General features: G+C 44.0%; 1 protein-coding gene across 2 annotated transcripts in view; it reads right to left on the bottom strand.

Moving 5' to 3' along the window:
- The window catches only part of kibra (WW and C2 domain containing protein kibra), a 50704-nt gene continuing 29518 nt past the window's right edge, over nucleotides 1–21186 (bottom strand). Inside the window, exons 1-10 of one of the 2 annotated variants that reach the window (XM_067348561.1) lie at nucleotides 10475–11668; nucleotides 9432–9540; nucleotides 8928–9087; nucleotides 6987–8600; nucleotides 6602–6688; nucleotides 5598–5772; nucleotides 4930–5388; nucleotides 4171–4386; nucleotides 3364–3842; nucleotides 1–3101 (exon numbers count right to left, since the gene is read on the bottom strand). In XM_067348561.1, the coding sequence (XP_067204662.1) occupies nucleotides 2669–3101; nucleotides 3364–3842; nucleotides 4171–4386; nucleotides 4930–5388; nucleotides 5598–5772; nucleotides 6602–6688; nucleotides 6987–8600; nucleotides 8928–9087; nucleotides 9432–9540; nucleotides 10475–10798 (4056 nt within the window). In that variant the 5' untranslated portion in view covers nucleotides 10799–11668 and the 3' untranslated portion in view covers nucleotides 1–2668. Of the gene's footprint in view, nucleotides 3102–3363; nucleotides 3843–4170; nucleotides 4387–4929; nucleotides 5389–5597; nucleotides 5773–6601; nucleotides 6689–6986; nucleotides 8601–8927; nucleotides 9088–9431; nucleotides 9541–10474; nucleotides 11669–21186 lie in introns of those variants that run through there. The other variant, XM_012378990.2, reaches the window with a different exon arrangement.

Below are 21186 nucleotides of genomic sequence, written 5' to 3'. Positions count from 1 at the left end.
AACGTGGCAAGAGTATACTGTATTTTGTCCTTTTAATCATTACCATACGAACCGTTACTTACAAATCAAACTGTGATTGTGATAGTTCCTGCAGGTTTGAATGTGTGTCTGTAGAGGTGTGTACGTGTGTATCTGCCTGTGTGTATATGTCCTCTTTACGAAATTACGTTTATCGTCTATTTAGCATTCTTAGTGGTACGTCATCGTTATTGATATTACCATTATATTTACTTTGATACAATAAAGCGCTAATGCGGTAGTAAATAATATTATAATGTATAACTTTAATTAAATACATGAGCGTAATAAATTCAGCACTTGGGTGAGGCAATTTTATATATATATATATATATTCGAACGAAGAAAAATATATATATACATCTATATGTACATATATTAATATATAGATAGATATATATATTTTTTTTTTATATTGCGTATTTAATTGGCGTATTTTATACTGCGTATTTAATTTTGCAGTCGCTCTATGAATTCGCAGGCTCACGAAACGCTCTATAAAATCGAACGCACGTTCCATAAAAATCCATTTGTAAATAATGCAAAGTGAGCATGTCACTACACTGCAAACTGCTCTTCTCTCGTGTTTACTTTTATATATATATATATAAATATATATATATAAAATATACATATATTTATAAGCGCGTAGATATAACGTAGAGATGCGTATATACAAAAATATATACAAATATTTTCCCCAATTTTTTGCTGCAATTGTCCTCCTTTCCCCCTTAACTCGCAAAATCTACACTGGGCTCCTCGCTATACACGTAATATGGCATCCTTTACCTTGGAGATACCTCTCATTATCAACGACTTTGATGACGAACAAGTTCTGTACTTTTTGCATTAACATTAAAACGGTCGAATTTACTTTAAACACTAACAAAAACATTTCAAACAATAACAAAAAATTTTTTATCCCTTCTGTATCTAACTTATAATCTAATAATTCAAACAATGTAAACCTTTTATTTCATGTTTTTTACTTTCATTTCAAGAAAAATACGAATAAATAATCGTTTTACTATTACTAAGTAATAGTAAGTTTATTACTATTACTAAGTAATAGTAAACTAATATTACTAAGACTCCTGATCAGATATTGAAGTCACATTGAGTCATGGCCTCAATGTTAGATCAGATATAATGTATCTTCAGGTAAAGAAAATGGATACATCTTTTCTGTGTTTTAAATAAGCTAAGTTTAACTTTCGCCAATTAAGTTTCTTAGTCGTAAAATATTTGATCGTTTTATAACTCTCTCATCAAAATAGTGACCGTTTAATATTAAAGTAAACGTCAATTTATTTCAATCTGATAAATAATCTATTAAAACTAATTACCAATTGCATCTTTTAAAACACTTCTCGGGATTAATTGCATCAATTCCACCATCTGCTGCTAGATAATTAATATTTTTTCTTTTTCATTCAAACTGCAGAAGGAATAAAAAAGAATTACAAAATAACATCAGTAAACCGGAAATCAGTAAACCAAATAACATCAGTAAATCAAACAATTGTTGATGCAATCAATTCAGCGAGAGATATTTATATACTTTTTATATAACGTCAACGTGTACTTGTTTTAAAAAACTTGTTTTAAAGCTGTAATTCATTCGAATCGTTGCTTATTCGCGAAAATGGCAATGAGTATTTTCGATTGTCGCGCTCTCGTCTAAATGCTCCTACATGTCCTCGGTGCGAACAATGTAATGATTACAGAATGCAGAATGTCCAGCAAACCATGGTGCAATCAGTGAAGTTCAGAAATAATTAAAAATCGTAATGTCAGTTTCAAATATATCATACACGAAATTTCATGTGCGAATCGCATTTCTCGAGAACCACGCGACCTAAAAAACATTGTTTCATCAGAAATCACCGCGTCATCGATTGTACCACAATATACCAGATACCGTGTATAATTCGCGACATTTTCCCCACGCAACGAGTTCAATAATAAGGCACATTTTTAATTGATTTGCGTTGCCAGAATCGATGTGCGTGAAGGACACTTAAGACACAACAGATTCCCCGTTGGGGAGCTCAGAACCAGAAAATCGAAGACGTAAAAACAGCGATACCGAGGCCGGAGCGAAATTCGTTAAGCCAACCTGGGCACAGCCTACTCTCGTTAGACTTTTTGAGTCGCAGACCAGCTGCTCGGTGGGTCATGTGCTCCGACGCACAGAGGAAACAAACGATATGCGACGCGCGAGAGTGTCGCGGCCGCGATTTCGCGGGACTGACTCGGGCTCGAGTCGAGTTAACAATTATAAATAGCCTAGCATGGAGTATCATTTAAATAATTTACTTTTCCGTATGTACACATCGCGTTTCGCGCGCAATTCTTGCTGCTGCGCCCGTCGAAGCACAGCAACGCAGGTATTGGCACACGCACCGCGAATACTGTCGTTCGCATTAATTGTTGCATCAATTCCGCACGCATTTTGTCCTATCCCTTCGGGCTCTCCGACGCGCGCGCTTACTTGCAATCTGCGCATGGCACCTGGGATTCCGAATTAGCGGCTCTCAGATTCAGGAAGGCGTACTCGCTCGCCTTTCCCTGTCCTGCTACACTCCGAACTTGGGAGATAGATTTGTGAACGTGAAAGTTGCAGCTCCGGAACGCGCGCAAACTCTCACACCTCCACGCCGAGGACCCTGTCGACGACGTATTCGTATCTCTTTGGCTCTCCGTTGCCGTTCTTGTCGCTGGACTTCGGAACCTCGCTCTCACCGTTCTCCGAACTTGGCGCGCTCGACTCCGCCGCCGCCGTCGGCCGACCCTTAGCGTTCACGGACGCTTTATTTTTGGCGTTAGTCTCCGCGACCTCGTTCTCATTGGCGTTTACTGTGACGACAACGCCACTCTTCGCGGCGGACGAGGCACCGGAAACGCTGTTCGGCCTCGTTGTGGAGTTCGTAATCGCACTGTGAACGCTCGTAACCGGCTCCGACGCGTACCTCCTGTGCATGTGCGGTACTGCGGAACACGTACCGTTGGACCCGACATCCTCGGGCGGCAAAACAGGAACGTTCAGATTCACTCGCGTGAAGAAGGCCATCTTTTCCCTAAAAAAAAAAAAATGTTGGTTAGTTATTGCATTATATATATATTTCTGTGGAAGACATAATCTTTGAAGTCGTAGAGAAATTATTGATTAAATTTATTTAAAGATTTGTTATCATGTTATCGTGTTAAACTATTTTAAGATAATAAGAATGAATCATAAATAATGAATACGTGCACAGTCCATTTGTCAAAATACATCTTTAAGATTATGATCTTTAAGATCATAACAACAGTGAGTAATCTTAAGATAAAATTACTTACTTGAAGGAGATTATGTCGGGCTTTCCTTTGCCAGCCTTCGTTTTCCTCAACTTATAGATCTCCTTCGAAGTTTTCTTTAGCATTTTCTCCACTTTTTTATCCTCGGCGCTCTTGCCGTTTTTGCCGCTTTCGGCTTGCGCCATGAGGTTTTGGAACTTCTGATCTTCCAACAGCCACGTCGCCAGGTCGGTGTCGCCTTTCTCGCGCGCTTGTTCCAACCGCTGCTTCAGTTCCCGTAACCTACAAAGCTCGTCTTGGAGATTATTTAGTCTAGCGTGTTGCGCCTGAAGATCTAATTCGAGATCCAACGACGTTCTCGCGGTGGGCGGCAAATGCGGCGATTTCTTCGAGGTGGTTTTGTAACTGAGAGCGGAGGACGGTCGTCGCCATCGCAGAGAGCGTCTCTCCACCGAGTTTCGTTGGAAAGGTCCGCCTCTGCGATAGAGCGGCATGCTGCTATCGCTGTCGCTCCGATTAAGCTGCACAAAACAAGATAAAAAAAAATAAATACATACAATCAAACTTTATTAGATTACCAAAAATTTCTGCCTCCAAACGCTACAACAAATAAACGCGTGAAAGTAGTAATGCCAGCAATTTTTTGAACAAGCTGTATTTAAGCAATCTGTATGTCTTTTGTCTAATTTTAGCGATTGCAGCAAAGACTGTTTAATCGTATGTTTTATTAAAACTTTAAATTTTCATATTTAAAAAATTCAAGATTTAAAGGCCTTTATATTCTACAAATTTTCTTACGACTCTCTCTCTGTGTAGAAATAGATAAGAATAACAACAGGCGATACTTACGCGGCAGATGTAATGATTTTTGCTGACGGCTGCGCTCGGCGAGAACGTCTGACTCCTCTTGATCACAATAGAGTTCTTGTCGTCATAAACAGCGCCGGGCACAACGCCAGCCGCGGAGAGTTTTCTTTGCTTGCCCTGCTCCGGAATAAATATGCACTCGGTGTTTGTTTCCTTGTCCTGAGTTTGCCTCGTTTCCTCGTTCAACTCTTCATCTTCCTGTTAGGCCAAACCAAATCAAATCATCACGAGTGCGTTCAAGAAGAAAAAATTCCGACAAATCGTGCAAACTCTTCGAAAGATTCGAGTGCTAACGCAACTTCGCACAATTAATACAATTTTAACTAAATCGAACTGTGTTCGATCGATTTCCGATGCTCAAATATTTGACTGTTCGAATAGTTAAAATATTAAAAACAAAAATTCTTTGCAAAATAAAATATTTATTTCGAATAAGGATAAAGAGGCTTTGTTTGCTCCCTTCTCAGATGCATCGCAAAACATAATTTTACTCTGCTATTTCCAGACCGTTCCACATCTCGCGACCTTAATTTTAATGATAAAATTGGAGTCGAGACTCTCAGCGAAAGTGTCCACAGCTCGAAAGATTTGATTTATAATTTCGAGCGGAAGGTTCAAACTTCGAAAGATTTCAATTTTCAATTGTCAGTTCCATTAAATCTATAGACATATTACCAATCGCTTCACGATAATAAAATTAAAGTAATAAGTAAATAACGCTTCTAAAGCATCGTCGCTCACCTCGTGCTCCAAAACATCCTCCAGAACATTGTCCTCCACCATAAACTCGACGATAATACCCTCCTCGCCGCTATCCTCACTGTCGCTTTCACTGCCTCCGTCCTCGTCCTCCTCCTCGGGGCTATTTCCAATCGCCAAACAACTGGCCAATTCTTCCAGTCTCAATGTCACAGCTGTCTGTAAGTTGTCGCAGCCTTGATTCCTCGTCAAGGTGGACGTCTGCGAGCTGATTATTGTACTCTCATCGCTGCTCTCCTCCTTTGTACTCTGCACGCTTCTGTACACCGAGATGTCCGATTCCTGTTTGTCGTGTTTCGCCTGCCGGATGACGCTCGTGGAAGCGCTGGTGCTGGCGCTAGGATTATCGGACGGGTGCATGAAGTGGAAGGAGAGTATGTTGTACCATTTCACGCTAGGAGATTCTGGACTGAAGTCTGCCAACGAGACTTGCGCAGAACCCTATAATCAGACAGCAATCATTGAGCAATAATTAATTTCGTTCTCAATTTGACTGTTCACAATGTCTGTTCTGTGCAAATTTCTCTTATTTTTGTATTGATTCGAAACATTTCTCAGACTTCTTTTTCATACTTTATCCATCAGACGTTGCGATAAAGAAATCTTGAAGTAGAGCAATAATTTTTTACGAGATACAAAAGTGTACGTACCAAGCATCTTTCGTCTTCGGTACACCAGAGTGTCACTTGCAGCGTCTTCGTATACAACTTCTTGAGTGGCATGGCGATGGAGAACGTCTCGCCGAAGGTCGGTTTTTGCAAGTCCACGACAGCTTTCGTGCAACACTTGGGATGAATCATTGGTAGTACGGCAGTTTTGATGTACCTGAAATACAAAACGAGAAAAAACATTAGTTTTTTGCGTAAAACATACGCGATTCGAGGTCGATATGTCGTCACACTGTTAGATCGCAAATATGCTCATGGACCACCAGTAATTTTCTAAAGGAGTATTCAAACAAAAACTAATGCTCGAAGGAAGGATCTTTTCTCTCGCTTCTTTTATTGACGGGATTAGAAAACGTTGGTTCACCGCCGTACGAAAGGGTGATCATTAATCAAACGCTCTACGTAACTACGCATTGTCTCCTTTCTTCCTTCATCGCGCCGTTTCGCGAACTTATGGCCAGTGCTCGGACACAATGAATGCGGGAATAAATTCCCGAGTGGCCGTAAAGCTAATTGCGAGACACAGTATCGTTGATAATAGCGAGCTCTTACGTAACGAAGGTGAACGCGCGGCGTTCAACTGGTCAATGATCCAGACACGAGAGCGACGAGGATTTCATAATTACATTCCGATTTCAGATACGTCAGTGGCGCGGCTCGAGTGGTCGATCAAGCGGCTAACACGGGTCATCAAGATCGCCAATTGCGACTGGCAAATCGACAAAAGTCGACTGCATTTGCGTAACCAGCAGGTTGATCTGATGTTGCGCAATCGAGTTATTTAATCGGTCATTTTTGAAAACGAGATACCATTCGCGGATAGTTTGCGCAGTGGCATGCATATTGAACTCTTTAACTAATCGCGCAAATGTAAATGTTTAATTTAGCTCCCGAGGAATGAAAGTCGAGACTACTGAAGCAAGAGTGAAAATATTGCGTGAAATATACTGTCCGAGAATAATTGAAAGAATCTTGTGGATACTCACACTTGCGCGTTATTGGGTATATTAAGCGCGGATAGATTCCTTGCGCGTTCGATGCCAATATGAAGCAATCCATCGCTCACCGAATACCTGATGAAAGCAAAATTATCGATATTAATTCGTCCTACTTTGTCCAAACTGTCGAAAAAACGCAGATAAAAACGTAATATGTGCAATAAATAAAGAACAATATTTAAGATGATATAAAAATCATAAATATTATATAGAAAATTAATAAATGTTTTATAAGAAAATATTTATAATTTTATGAAAAAAAGTTCATAACTATTTTAAGTTACACAAAGCTATATATAAATTATTTAGCGTAATAACATTTTTCTTCCGCGTATAAAGTCTATAATAAATATCATAAATAAATGAAACGCACCTCAGTTTGATTTGCACCTGCGCCGTTTCCAAGCTCATCTCGCTGGTAGCCAACGAATCCACGTCGGAAATATGACCGGACAGTCTTTTTCGGTTCGACGCCTCGAAGACGCCCGAGTCGCCGGCGACGCTCTCGTCGGAGACCGCGGCGGAAACGGATCTGGTGTTGGTACCGGAACTGCTGGCCCTCGATCTTATCCCGGTGGGTGGCGGCGTCTCGCTGATTGGCGACAGAGGCGGTGGTTCCTGAGGCACAAGCGGCGTCGGCACCTGCTGTAGCTGCAGCTGCACGCCGGTCGCGCCACCAGGCCTACCCAGACCACTGCCTTGAGACATGTTACTCGATTGCAGCTCGACAGGCGGATGGGGACCGATCACAAGCTTCATACGATCCTGCGTATTGGAAGAGCACGTCTGCTCCTGCTGAGCGATCACTCCCTGCTGCTGACTAAGCCTGAGTTCCGTCAAACGGTCCTCCAATTGAGTTCCGTCCAAATGCGACGGAATCGCGCCGCTGCACGCCACTGTCGCCGTTGCTGCCGTCGCGCTAGCGCTCGCCACGGGCACCGTTCTTTGATGCTGCCGTCTCTGCAGCTCCACCTGTTCATACGTAGGCGGCGGTCCCATCGGCGCGTTTTCGTACAATGGCGACACCGGCGGACTCACACTGGATAGACTCGATCTCGGTGAGAGACTGGGCTGAGATCTACCGGGCGACGGCGTGCCGACGAGATTGTTCTGCTCGGAGCCGCGCAGCAGTCTCTCCACGCGTCTGTGCAGATCCACCATGTCGACCGGTCGTTCCTGCTGCGAGCAGGCCGATCCTAGACACTGCGGGCCGCCGTAAATATCAGTGAAGCTGAGGCCAGAGCTGAGGGAACCCTTGCTGCTGGTCGTGCTGAGGCTACCGAGGCTGGAGCTGCTGCTCACCGATAACGTGCTCGCGCTCAGCGTCTTCAACTGGCCCTCCAGCATCGCCATCGAACGCAGGGCGTCCCTGAGTTGCTGCAGCAGCAGCTGCTTCTCCTCGTGCAGCCGTACGCGATCGGTGATGGTCTTGTTCGACAGCTCAAACGCGTTATTGAGATCCTGCTCGAGCCTGCGGATCTCGCACTGGATCTTCTTCATGTCCTGTTGCGTCCGCGTGCGCGGTGTGATGCTTCGCAATTCCCTCAGCAGCTGCTCTTTCTCCTGGAACAGCAGGAGCTTGTCCTTGTCGCTCTCGGACTGGCCCGGCGTCACCTTCTCCTCGAGATCCGCTAATTGCTGTTGAATGTGCTGGATCCGCTTCCTCGCCTCGTCGTACTGCAACCTCATACGCGCCATCTCGGCCAATCGGGTCCCGATCGGCACTAGTTCGCCCGAGAGATCAGTCTGGGAGGCCGTGCTGAGCTTCTCCTGTGGCAGACTGAGCGTGCTGGCTTCCGGACTACCCTCGCACAGTTGCAGCCTCGTCAGCTCGTCCTTGAGTTGCGCCAGCGACTGCATCAGCTCAGCCTTCTCCTTCTCGCCGGAGCTCAAAGACTTCTGGATGTTGCGGAGCTCTGCGTAAATTGCTTGCGCCTCCGTGATGTTGTAGCAGCCAGCATGATGACCGCTCAATTTTTGCTCCACACTGATCAAGCAAATAGACCGCAAAAGTTAGAGCTGTTCTTAAAGTGCTACATAAACTGGTATAACAATGCATATATAAATTAAAAAATAGGCATTAATAAAAAAAAATACGCAATTTAAAACATTGATCAATTTTTCGAAAAATTAAAAGTAAGAAAAAAATGAAAAAGAGAATGAAAAATATTACATAAAATATTTTCGAGAAAATACGCACAAATAATTTTGGCAAAAATTTAATTTTTAAATATGTAATGTATGTTTTATATGTAAACTAATATAAAATTGCTTTAGTAGAAAAATCGGTGATTGACGTTTGCGCGTATAATACCTGACAAGAGTATCCACTCCTCGTTGCGTGCAGTTCATCTCCGCGCGAATCTGCTCGAGTTCTCGTTTTAATCGAGAAACTCGGTTCCTGGCGAGTGCCACATCAGATTTAAGCAGGTCAGGGTCATATTTGGTACTCAAGGAACTCGAGCTGGAACACACTGCGCACCACAAACACCCGTCAATACTTTCCACGATGCAATCTGCCTGCACTCGTATTATAATCTACTCAGATTTTAAATCTTCGATAATATGTAAAGTGTAAAATTCGAAAACTGTCAATTATAACGATACTCTAAATTTATAGCAATGTTCCAAAATGTTTTTTTAATAATGAAATATTTTCACGGTCACGAAAAAAATTGACAAAATACGCGCGTAAACAGTAGCACATATTGCGCACGATTTATGAAATTTATATTAATTTAGAAAATTCTTTAAAATCTGTTTGTATTAAAACACTTAATATTGTAGAAAAATTCACTTTCTATTGAATAACACTCACAACTTGTACGCGATGCGCCGAGGGTGGATAAGGCGTTATTGAGGTGATTGTACTCGTCCTGTGCCAGACAGAGCCTCTGCTGCTTTACATCATAGATCTCCTTCTTCGCCTACAACACAAACATTTTACGATCCTTTTAAAACAACTGTCATGACTGGTTCTCTTATAACTATTATATAACTCTTATTAATTACTTGTCAAATATCATAAGCGGTAAAATGACATTTCTTGCATAAGAGAAATTAATTAGAGAGAGACACATTAAAAAAGTAATCATTTCTGAGACAATTAATTCCTTTGGTCCTTACAACTGCTGTGCTTCTATAAACAACAATGCAGCTGATTTTTGCTAAATGGCAATGCAACAAACTGACGAGAGGCTACCTATTATTTACTTAACGCCATTAATATTAAACGAAAAGTAAATGAGAAATATTTAAAAAAATTGTCTGTAAAGACAAAAAAGGCTTTCGGAAATCTTTCCAAATAATTATGACATCGAAAAAGGTCTTTGCTTTAATACGATTGTTTTCTAGATTTATCTTAATCGAGTAAGTATATCGAAGATATCATAAGCATATCATATATGTTTGATTTCAAATGAAAGCATAGTCAAATGCTCTTGTTACAGCAGGATTATTCCATGTATATAATTCCATATCCAATATCACTGTATCCCATATATTCGGCACGATTTCCTACGTAATAAATGCACTTCGATGCATCGATTTCACTAAAGAAAACTCGCTCATCAAGACGGTGCAACAGTAGAATATTCCTCAACATACAACCGCATTGCGCCGTAAAGAAACACCTATGATGTTCGAATGCTCTTTAATTCGAGCGTATTGGCGATGAAAATTTGGCGAAACACCTCGTGAAAGAAAAATAATTTCACGTTACGAAGAAGCACGTTCGATCACAGAGACACGATTGTCGCGTCTCGCACTTCCACTCGGGCAACGATGATGTTCGCGAAGAACTCGCGCGTACTCCTAAAGTATACGATTTCCTACGAAGTATTCCAAGCGAGTGGTCCTTACGTATTCGCAGTAGTAATACGCCGTGGCGTCGGTATCGTCGCGCTTGTAACACTGCTCCCAGTAGAATCTCTGTATCTGCTCATCGTTCTCGTAATCGTTGTGGTAGCACATCCTCATGCGATACTGCGACACGACGTTCTCGTAGATCTGCTCTTGTTGCTGCTGCTGCTGCTGCTGCTGCTGCTGATGCTGGTAGTACGTCGGACGTTGCAGATTTCTGCGTTGCTGCTCCTGCTGCTGCTGCTGTTGTTGGTGGTAATTGTCCACGTAGCTGCGGTACTGGTGTGCCGGTACGAGTACGCAGAGGGTGTACTGACGGTCCATGCCGGGTACACGGTGGACTGTGAGCACTCTCTGTGACTATGCGGCGCCTTTCTTTCTCTTCTTCGTCCTCTTCCTCCACCTCTTCCTTTGGTTTTTCCTCTTCTTCCTCTCTTCTTCCTATTTCTCTTTCGCCACCTTCTCTCTTTCTCTCTCTCTCTCTCTCTTTCTGCGTGCGTGTCTCTCTCTCTCTCTCTCTCTCTCTCTCTCTTCCTCTCTCCCTCGCTTTTTCTTTCCACCACCTCTCGTTTCGCCGCTTCTTCTCTTCCTCCTCTCGATCCCGTCTCGTGCCCTCCTGCGCTCTCGTGTACTCTCCTATCTCCTCTTCTCCTCACCTCATCTTCGCGAAGGCCTCCTCGAGACTGGCCGGTGTACGGGGCCCGAAATTCCGATCCCCACCTCCGTGGGTCTCAATTTTTAAGGGATCCCACCTTTTTTCCTCTTTTTGCGTTCTCTTCCTTCGCTTCTTGCATCGTCCGGCCAGTCCTGCCTGCCCCTCCCCTCCTTCTATAGTACCCCTCCTACCCTTCCTGCAGCATCCCCCTTTTATCCCCACCGTTCGCAATCTCGCGTACACAAACTCCTTCCTCTCTTCAACGGGATGGTGCGCGAACTGGCTCTGCGTACTCCTCCTTCTTCTCTTCTGCCTCTGCCGCTTCTTCGTCTTCTTCTTCTTCTTCATCCTTTCCTCTCTCATTCTGGGAGGCTCCTTCCACCATACTCCTCGTACCATCTCTCTCGCTTCTCAGCAGCCTCAAGCGCCTCTTTCTTACCCTGCGTAAAAAGGCGGGCCTCGGCAGCCTCGACAGGATCGTCGCAATCAAGCCTCGACGTGAAGCTCTCTCTCCGGCTAGAGAGTGTTGACTTATAATTTAAATTTAAATGCAGGATAACGCGAAATATTCGCCTTTGTGTTACAAGCGAGTCGTTTGAGTTGCGAGCTGCGATACGATCGGGATTTGAGACGTCGTTCAGTAATCTTTATCAGTTAATAATCAGTTATCAGCCGAAAGCTCGTTTCTCTGTGTTCAGAGAAAAAAGAAACGCAAGTCATATGACTCGTATTTTATACAAGCGTTTTAATTAATTCATGTAAAAAAACTCTTCTCGAAGAGTTGCAAAGAAGATTTCGTTGTTTATAAAACATAAAATGTATTACACTGATTTTGATCGAAGTTTGCGCGCAAAGCAAGTAAAGAAAGTGATCGCGCCGTCGATGAGACTACGAGACGTCCTGCGAAAGTTGTTTACTATCCTTTATCGGAGCGAATAATACGCGTGTAATAAAGTCCTTTATCATAGTATCGAACAACGTTTTCTCGTCATCATCATACATAATGCTCGTCGAGAGTCGCGTGTGTCATCGCCGTCCTGATCGCCGCGAGCGTGCTTATTTTTTATAGATCCGCGGAATGTCGTCGCGATCCGGGAGTGCTGGGTGCCTCAGGACGAGCGCACGATCCTGCGGTCCTGGTGGGGCGTAGCGTGCGCGAGGACGAGTGCGAAAGGGTAAAGGGGGACAAGCCAGGATTGCAGAGATCAGCGGAGGACGAGAACGAATGGAGAAGCAGGAGGACAGACCGAGGAGAGGCACGCAGGAAGGGACGCGGCGGAAGGGCCGGGGGACGAGGCGAGCGAAGGGAGGAGAGGATACGGCGAGGTCACGGTACGACCCTGCTGAACGTGGTCGCATCCGTCCGAAGCCCCGCGTCGGTAGTAGAACCGACCTTGAGTCGCGCATTATGCCCCGTCCTTGTTGGAATTTCTGGGGCCCCTACTGGCCCATCAGCCGTGTCTCCGATCATCTAAGAGCCGGGGCCCCGGGTAGAGCAGGGCGAGAGCGGAGGACCCCGGCTCGTTGCGCGTCGCCCCACCATTCCCCCGAACACGAAGAGAGACTCGCCCATGGAACCCCAGTATGTGCACCATGGGGAGAGCGCACGGGTTCCTTCTCCCCGTTTCCCTCCCCCACCCTCGTCCCCTTCCTCCTCCCGGATCCACTCCGGCGAAGCCTTCACGGTCTCTCTTTCTCCCCGCCTCACTACCTCTTTCTCTACGTCCTCGAAACGTCGGAGAGAACCCACGGCGCCTCGCACGCGCATATTTCTCGGTCCATACTATTATTGTCGAGGGAGCACGCAGATGGTATCGAGTACGGGCCGGTTCGTCCGCTCCGGGAAAGAGGCCTTATTCCCTTCCCTCCTTCCTCGCCCTGTCCTACCCGTCCTCCTCCTTCTCTCCATCTTCTTCTCCGTCGTCTCTTCCTACTCCTCCCTCGCCGTCACCGCGACGGCCCCGGCGACCTCCGACTAATGCATTCTTTTTTCATTTGATGGACTTTCTTCTTTCTTCCCCGGAACGACTTCGGTTTCCGACAGGAAACCTCGCGGGTCCCGCTCTTTCGTGGAGCCGGCCGCCTCTTCTCTTCCGTGTGTTTCGTCATTTTCGCGACGCAGCCTGCTGCGATATCTGCTCCATCCGTCTTTTCGGAAAGAGGAAGATGCGTGTTTTGCAAACTAGCCGAATCGCAAATTCTGTTCGATACGCGTAGATTTAATATTATGTTCGAGGCTTTAAATTCTGTGGATCAAATTCCTTCCTTACAAATTTATCTATCCGAATTGCATAAAAATGTAAGACGTATTTCCCAAAATAAACGCTCGAAGTAAACGCTAAAAGTGCTCGCATACGCTAAACGCTCGATGCTTTAGCGTATTTACGAGCTTTTCACGTCTCATTCGCCGCTCGGTTGAAACCGTTTTGCTTGCAACTCAGCGGTCGAGATCCTAGCGTATATTTTTCTGTCTTACGAAACCGACTAATGTCTAGGACACGTCTCCCGCCTCGAAAGATTTGAAAGGAAGGAAGGAATGAGAAAAGACACTCCGGCGACAGCCGCATTCCACGTCGGCTAATACCGTTCCTAGCGCGACAAAAAACAAAAGGTCATCTGGAAGGATACGAGGGGGAGGAAAGGTACGGTAGGATCATACGAGGAGGAAGAGAAACCGCGCGTCGTCAAGCCGGGGGGGACAGGACGAAGAGGAGGCGGAAGGCATCTCTCGGATATATTCCTGCGCGAACGGCCGCGATTTATACCGCCCGGAGCTCGCTATCCTAGAGCCGAATGCCTAACTGATTGCTGAATTCCATTCCATCGGCCTGCCTTCTCTCCTATCCGCTTTCTCTCTCTCTCTCTCTTTCTTGCTCTCTTCTTCTGCTCGTCGCTCTTGCGAGCGCACGTCCTCCGCCTCGGGAATGCTACGAGAAACCACGAACGTCGTCATTTGCTCTCGTTCAAAATTCCAGCTGCGCCGATCGAACTATCTTTCCGAGAGTTCATCTCAAATAATTCTATAAATATGTCAATTGCGAAATTAATTATGGAATATTTAAAACCGTGATCGTAACTCAGTAATCTTCTCCTTCCGAAAAAGAATTATATTCTATATAATAAATTTAATATAGAACAGAAACTTTTTTTATTATTTATAATAAGAAAATGGATATATCTTGATTGACGAATAATTAATTAATTAAGATTCCAACGAATCAATTGACGATGTGATAAAGTCGACATATCAATTTTATAACCGCATAGTTGACGCATCGCGCTCTCATGTGTCATTAGAAAATTTCTCGAAGCGATGCCTTTTTTCAATCGCGCATATCTACGCAGTGCCTGAATCTTTTCGGCTCTTGCGTATAAGTGAGGACATCGTTTCCCGTTTAATTTGCATATAAAAATAGATGTAAAATGAATGAAGAGAAAGGTAAAGTCTTCAATCACATCGGAACGCGACGGTTTCCAGGAAAACGCGATTCGTATACGTCGAAACATGAAGGTATTCTGACGCAATCGGCCTTTCGACCGGCCGGGGTCAGGCAGCGTATTAGGGTCGCGTATACATTTCGATGGTGGATCCTACCACCTACGATAATAATTCCTGCGGCGCAGCGTGTAACGCACGCTTGAGCGTATGCACGCACGTGTGCTATCTTGGTGGCTCCATCTCAGCGCTGCGTGCAAGATCTTTCCGCGCGATGAAAGGACGATGTCCGTGGCGTGCGCGAACGCTGGCGAACGCACGGCGAAGCGGAAGACGAGAGAGAGAGAGAGAAAGAGAGAGAGAGCTGCATCAGGAAGAAAATATATGGAGAGGCCGACGGGAATGCGTTTCCGCGAGAGGCGAAACGACGCGGAGGGATGGAGCGGAGTAAACAGGAGAGTTACGAATGAGGGAATGGACGGTGAAAACTGGAATGCGGAGAAAAGACGATGAAAATATGGGGAATGCGGCGAGATTCGAAGAGCAATCTGCAGGATAGAGCGGCGTTTAAAGATAAAATAACGAGGGTAGAGCGTGGTAGAGAGAAGGACGGACGAAATTATGACACAATCAAGTCCGAATAAAAAGATAAGAACGAACAGGCAAGCTGGTAGCGAAATGAAAGGCGAGGTAGAGCGATGAAATAAGAATGCGGCGGAGCGAGTAAACATTTCCAGCGATGAAGCCGGCGCCCGCCAGAGCGGAAAACGGAAAGAATTATTTACTACGCGCTCTGGAACTGCATGCGTCAGATGATACGCGATATCAGGCCGCATAAAACTACAGAAGCAGCTGTAAACATTTCTGAATTCTTTACAGCCAGCATTAGCCGATACCCTCTATCAGTTTATGCGCGCTGTAAACGGCGAGTGCCGCGGGAGTTTGACATAGCCGTGCCGAAGCGACGATTTCCGCGCGAGCGAGCGCGCGGATTTGCGCGCGAGGCGTACAAGCTCGCAATCTAGAAGAAGCGAAACGGAGTGGATGGCGAACTTAAGATAGAAAGACCGAAAGAGATAAAGAAAGAAGGCAGGAAAGAGTGAGCGAGGAGAGAAAGAGAGAGGGCCGCGGCGCGGTCGGAGAGAAGTTCACGTTGCAGGGAGTAATGACAAGGAAGGAGGCCTGTTCGCGCGCGCGAACGAGCGAGCGAGCGAGCGAGCGTGGATGGTGATGCTGGCGGTAGTGGCGACGGCGGAGGAGGAGGGATCGGAATGCAGCCGAGTGAGGAATTCCGACCCCTCCCGCATATTTATCTGAGCGCGCGGCTCGGCGGCGCGGAGGCAGCGGGACCTGGGTCGGGCCCGGTCCGCGGGACCCCCTTTTATAGTGCGCCAACCACGCGGGGCTCGCAGAGAGGGAGTACAAATAAAGGAGAGAGGAAGCGAGGTGAGAGAGAAAGAGAGAGAAAGAGGGAACACGAGAGAAGGAGATGAAAACGGACCGAGGATACGTACGAGGCCAGTGCCAGGCCACTACTACGGCCTTAGCGTATAGGCTTATTCAGGAATGCCCGCGGTGTTTTGTAATTGGGCGCATTCGTAAGATTTTCTTGTGAATGCGCGAGAGCCAGCGAGCGAGAAAGAGAGCGAGAGAGAGAGAGAGAGAGAGAGCTCGACACGACGCGCGAGATCCTTTTCCTCGGCATCTTTCTGTTTTTATTCCAGCTCGCTCGATAGGACCTGTAATCGTTGACATCTGGAGCGGTTCCCCGAAGACGTCCCCCCCCCCCCCTTCGATATACTAACGATAGCGAAGATTCCTAGGTGTCCGGATCGATTAACTTTGAGCTCATCCATTTTTTTCAATCTTTCGATGCTATGCACGCGAATCAATCATATGTCTTAAACGACGGTTGCATACAAAATACGCAGCGTAATGGAGCGCGCAATTTGTATGAGATTTTAAACAATTTAGAAATTATACGTCGGAGAAACGGCAGGAAAGTAATCGCTTGTATTATCAAAATCACCGTGTCACGTATCCAAATGTGTGAAATATGTTAATAAAATATTGTTGACTGCGAAAAAACAAAAGTCGAGCTTGTGCATTTTTACAACGTCAAGACAACATCGCTCAAGTTTCCACCGGACATGACTTTCGTAGAATTCGGCCGGAGCCTCCCAAGGCTGATGAGGACTCGACGATGGCCGTCACGACGAAAAGAAAGAAAGAAAGAGGAACGTGCTCTCGAGATTAAAATGATTAGGTTTAGGGAGGGAAGATGGGAGAAGTTAGAGGGGCTCCGAACGCTACCGGGCGCTCACGTGATCGCCCTCTGGCTACCGAATTCCGTATGAAGTGGGTCTCGTGCTTCGCTCAAAGGGCCTCACGAGGGTCCTTCTAAACAACCTGATCCACTTCGGGACCACCGGGAGTAGGAAAATCGACTGTATGCATATAAGCGATTTCGCACTCTCGGTCTCCACATCGTCCCCGCGCGATATTTCCAACATTACATCGCGATAAGTTTCGTCGTGCAAAATACGGCGAATCATACGGTGTAAAGTTGATGCCTGACGCGGCCTAATGACAGCTTTTGTTTCGTCAAAGATAAAAGTAATTCATAAAATATTGCAAAGAGAGATAATTTAGGAGAATAATGCATCTCGTCTCGATATTATTGAACTTTTGTATTGAACCTATCGATATACATGATATTGTATCATACAAAGTATAATTTTCTTTCTACAGAGACACGGTATTTTTGCACTAATTGATTCGGAATCATCAATTCGAAATAATGATTATGTTAAAATTTAACAATCCCGAAATTGATACCAAACTTGAATAAATTATTGTTGTAAGAGAGATTATTTATATTGTTTTTATCGTAGACGCAGAAGAATTAGAGAACAAAGATTATTAATATCTTAAGATGCACGGAAATCTTATAATGGCACTACACTTACTTTATGGAGATATGAAATATCTCGTAAGATACAATTATCAATTTCTGTGTCACCATGTCTTTTCAAAGTACAATACAGAGATGTGACTCAACGTTATACTTTGTTCCCAAACGTTATTCGAGGAATAAAGCGAACAAATAAGATAAAAAATTATACGTAATTAAAGGTATCACTAAAGATTTATTAATCATACGTTAATCTTGCCGCATTTCTTTGTAAACGGTACAATTACAGTTGTAAAATATTTGGTATTCGTGAAATCTATGGAGTACGCTTGAGTCTTAATTTTTAATTCTTTTTTTCGCAATAAGAGAATTTTTATTATATGTAAATTTGATATAAATTGCAAATTACTGAATAAATCTATTATTTAAATATCTCCTGTTCGCAGTAGGACACCCTGCATAAAAATATTTCGCACACTCGCATACATTTCGTCGACGTGCCCGTGAATTTTTGCAAGCGTCGGATGGAACGCGCGAGATCAGTGATATCTGATTCAGATTTACGTTCGATGGGTGGGAAGGAGGGAGGCGAGAGAGGGGAAAGACGGAGGGATCGAGAGTAATCGGGCTGACGGTCGAGAAAGGAATTTCTTTGGCCGGACAGCTGCTGCCGAACAAAGGACGCGGGATATAAAAGAAGAGTTCCTCGGGGCGCACGTGGCTCCCGCAAGAGAAAAAGAGAGGAGAGCAGAGGGAAAAAGAGAGAAAAGAGAAAGAGAAAATCCGTGGCTAATATAAGGGCCCGGGTATACACGCGACCTGCTGCTCTGGCATCTTTCCAAAAATTCCTCCCCTTTCCGTCGATCTCACCTAAATCGCAATCAAAGAGTACAAATCGTTCCGCATTAAAAAGATATTATTTTATAAAGGCAGAATTTTCGGAAATCACGCAAAATCGTACAAAATCGTCGAAATTCGAAAAAGACGACATTGTTAATTTCTCGCATTTTCGAAATCGTTCTCGAAAATAAAACTTCAAAAAAAAAAAAAAAAAATTATCGCGTCCACATATCTTCGACATATTTTGATACAGACTGTTTTACTACCTCGCGCGCATCCCGCAATTATTTCAATTCTTTTCGAGATAGAAGTGACTTGATGCAACGGGAGAATCGACTTGATTCACTTGCGCGAACTGACGAGTCCGCGATCTTGCTCACAGAAGTCGCCACGATGCTTGCAACAACTCTTTGCGGCACGCATCGCCGAGTCAACGTGGTGCACGATTCGCCACGGCAAAAATCCGCGCCACTCCGAAAGCAACTTACTTTTGTATTAATGCTTATACCAAGTGAAAGTATATCGCGCATTCCACGAATGTTATATGCGCGAGCGTGCGTCCACCGCCGCGCGATATCGCGTAGAGCATTACGAATTTAACCACCTCCCTAATTTTATTAGAGAGAGAGAGAGAACTTTATCGGAGAAAGAGAAAGAGAGCGAGATACAGAAGAGACAAAAATGCACTTCCACTTAAAATAGTTCACGAAAAGCAGAATATTATTAAATATTCAGAAGATTATCGAGCTATCTCTTATCTTACATCAACTGCTTTCTTCGACTAATTTGAGATAAATTGTTTCTTGATAAAAAAAATCGAGACACTCGACACTGGTTCTCGAAGCTGTAAAAAATTAAAGAAAAAAGCTTATCAGAAAGTTAAGCCTTAGAACCGGCGCGAAGATGCAGTAAAAGTTTCATTCGTGCATTTAGATGATTAAAGTAAATAAAACGTAATAAAAAACGTAATCTACGAAGATCTCTGAGTTTAGCCGACGCGGCGAACAGCGAAGAAAAAACCGGATGAACGGACTAGCCGAAATAATGCGTCGCAGAATTTATTTTCGCACCTGTCTCCGGTGAAGATAACGGCTGATATGACGCCGACGCGCGATAGCGTCACGCCGTGCCGCATTCCAGCGCGTCGCAAAACAACGCAATCGCGCCTTTCGCGTTCGCGAAATTAACGAAAAATTCAACGATCCAGCGTTGAACCTTTAAATGTACTAGTCAATTCTTATCATAAAAGTGAGATAAGTGCGACTGATAACGTAAATTAAAGACCGAAAACCTATTATATCATAATAGTCTTTCAAAATAAGCCTGCTATTCAATTCTGATTAAATTATGTAAATGAAGCAAAGTCCGCTTTAAAAATGAAACTGATAACGCAAGCAAATAGACAACAAAAATGTGTTGTCTATTTATCGCGAAGTATTGTCGATCGAAACATTTCAATCTTTCAACTCAGACTTGTTTCGATTTCAATATACGTACATACTGTATCAATTTGTAATTATTAATAATATAATAATTATATTTTTTTAACGTGCAATGCAAAGTGTCGATACACCCGGTATACATTCGCGGTAGCACCGTCACCTCTCTTATCGGCCAGATATAGCAAGATTTAACAAATTCCTGCCGGGGAAAGTTCTCGGTGCATTTTGCGTTTATTGGCGCACATGTGCATACGCGCACATTCGTGTGCGGCTTATATATCTGTTTAAATATAAATGCACATATGTGCACGAAGACACGTTCGCATTTCTCGCTCGCGCGAAACGTTTGTGTCTTGTATGAATCATGCTTGATCAACGCAAGATTATACGACAATTAGAGCCGTAAAGTATCTAAATAATCTAATGCGATCGATTACGCAATTAATAATGTTTATGCAATTGATTCGTTAATTTATTGCTGTAGCTCGATGTGTCACTGCGAGTGACGTAAATTCCTTGAAATTTTAGTGTGCAAAAATTAAAATTTTGCATACAGTACGCGCGAATATCTGATCATGAGATACGCTTGTGCGTACGTGCGTGAGAGGCGGTTCGCGGTGGCAAGCCGGCCCCGCCGAGTAACACTGATATGAATGGAATGCGATACTATTATCGGAGTGTACCTACCGATAATTCGTTGCGTTGCATCGCGTTGTGTCGCGCGGCGTCGAGGAGGGGATCTTCGACGCAAGAAGAGTAAAATGTCGTAACTCTCGAAGAAGCGCATTCAAGGAAATATGAATATATACATCGATAAAAGCGAGAAATCGGACGCGAATCTTCGCGTTTCCTTCAATTCGCGCATTTTTCTGCGGCTCGTCATCTCACGATGACGTTCGAGTGGTTTCAGCTCCTCGGAGACCTCGACATACATGCGATGCGTATATACTTGATTTTAACCAATTAACGGCCAACGTCCCCCTTTCGGTACAAAAATATTTTATTCTGTGAATGTAAAATAATTGTAGCAATAAATATAATCTCCCAATTTCAGAATGCTTTAGAATCGAATTGCTGAATTCTTTGGCGATTTATATTTAATATTTTTTAGATGAACTTTTTTAGAAGATAAAAGTATAATATTGTAATTTAATTAAAATTCTTTATGTTGTAGTTATATAATTTTTAATTGATTAAAAGAAGTTTTGCAAAGAAGAAGCGGAACTCGATGCTTGAGATAACTGACACTTCATTTATAAAGGAGTATTTTATCAGTTTGCCAATAGTTTCTTCATGAATATCTACTGCATTGTTAGAAATGCTTACGCTTACACATCGACTATTATCTGTCACATAAACATTTCAATGTAACTTGGATCGTCTGAAAGATACATTGATCGCGACAATAGAATACGACAGTCTATG

This window comes from Linepithema humile, chromosome 2 (assembly GCF_040581485.1).
Source record: "Linepithema humile isolate Giens D197 chromosome 2, Lhum_UNIL_v1.0, whole genome shotgun sequence".
NCBI lineage: Eukaryota > Metazoa > Arthropoda > Insecta > Hymenoptera > Formicidae > Linepithema > Linepithema humile.
Note: the sequence above shows the minus strand (reverse complement) of the source record. Positions and strands in the feature narration are given on the sequence as shown.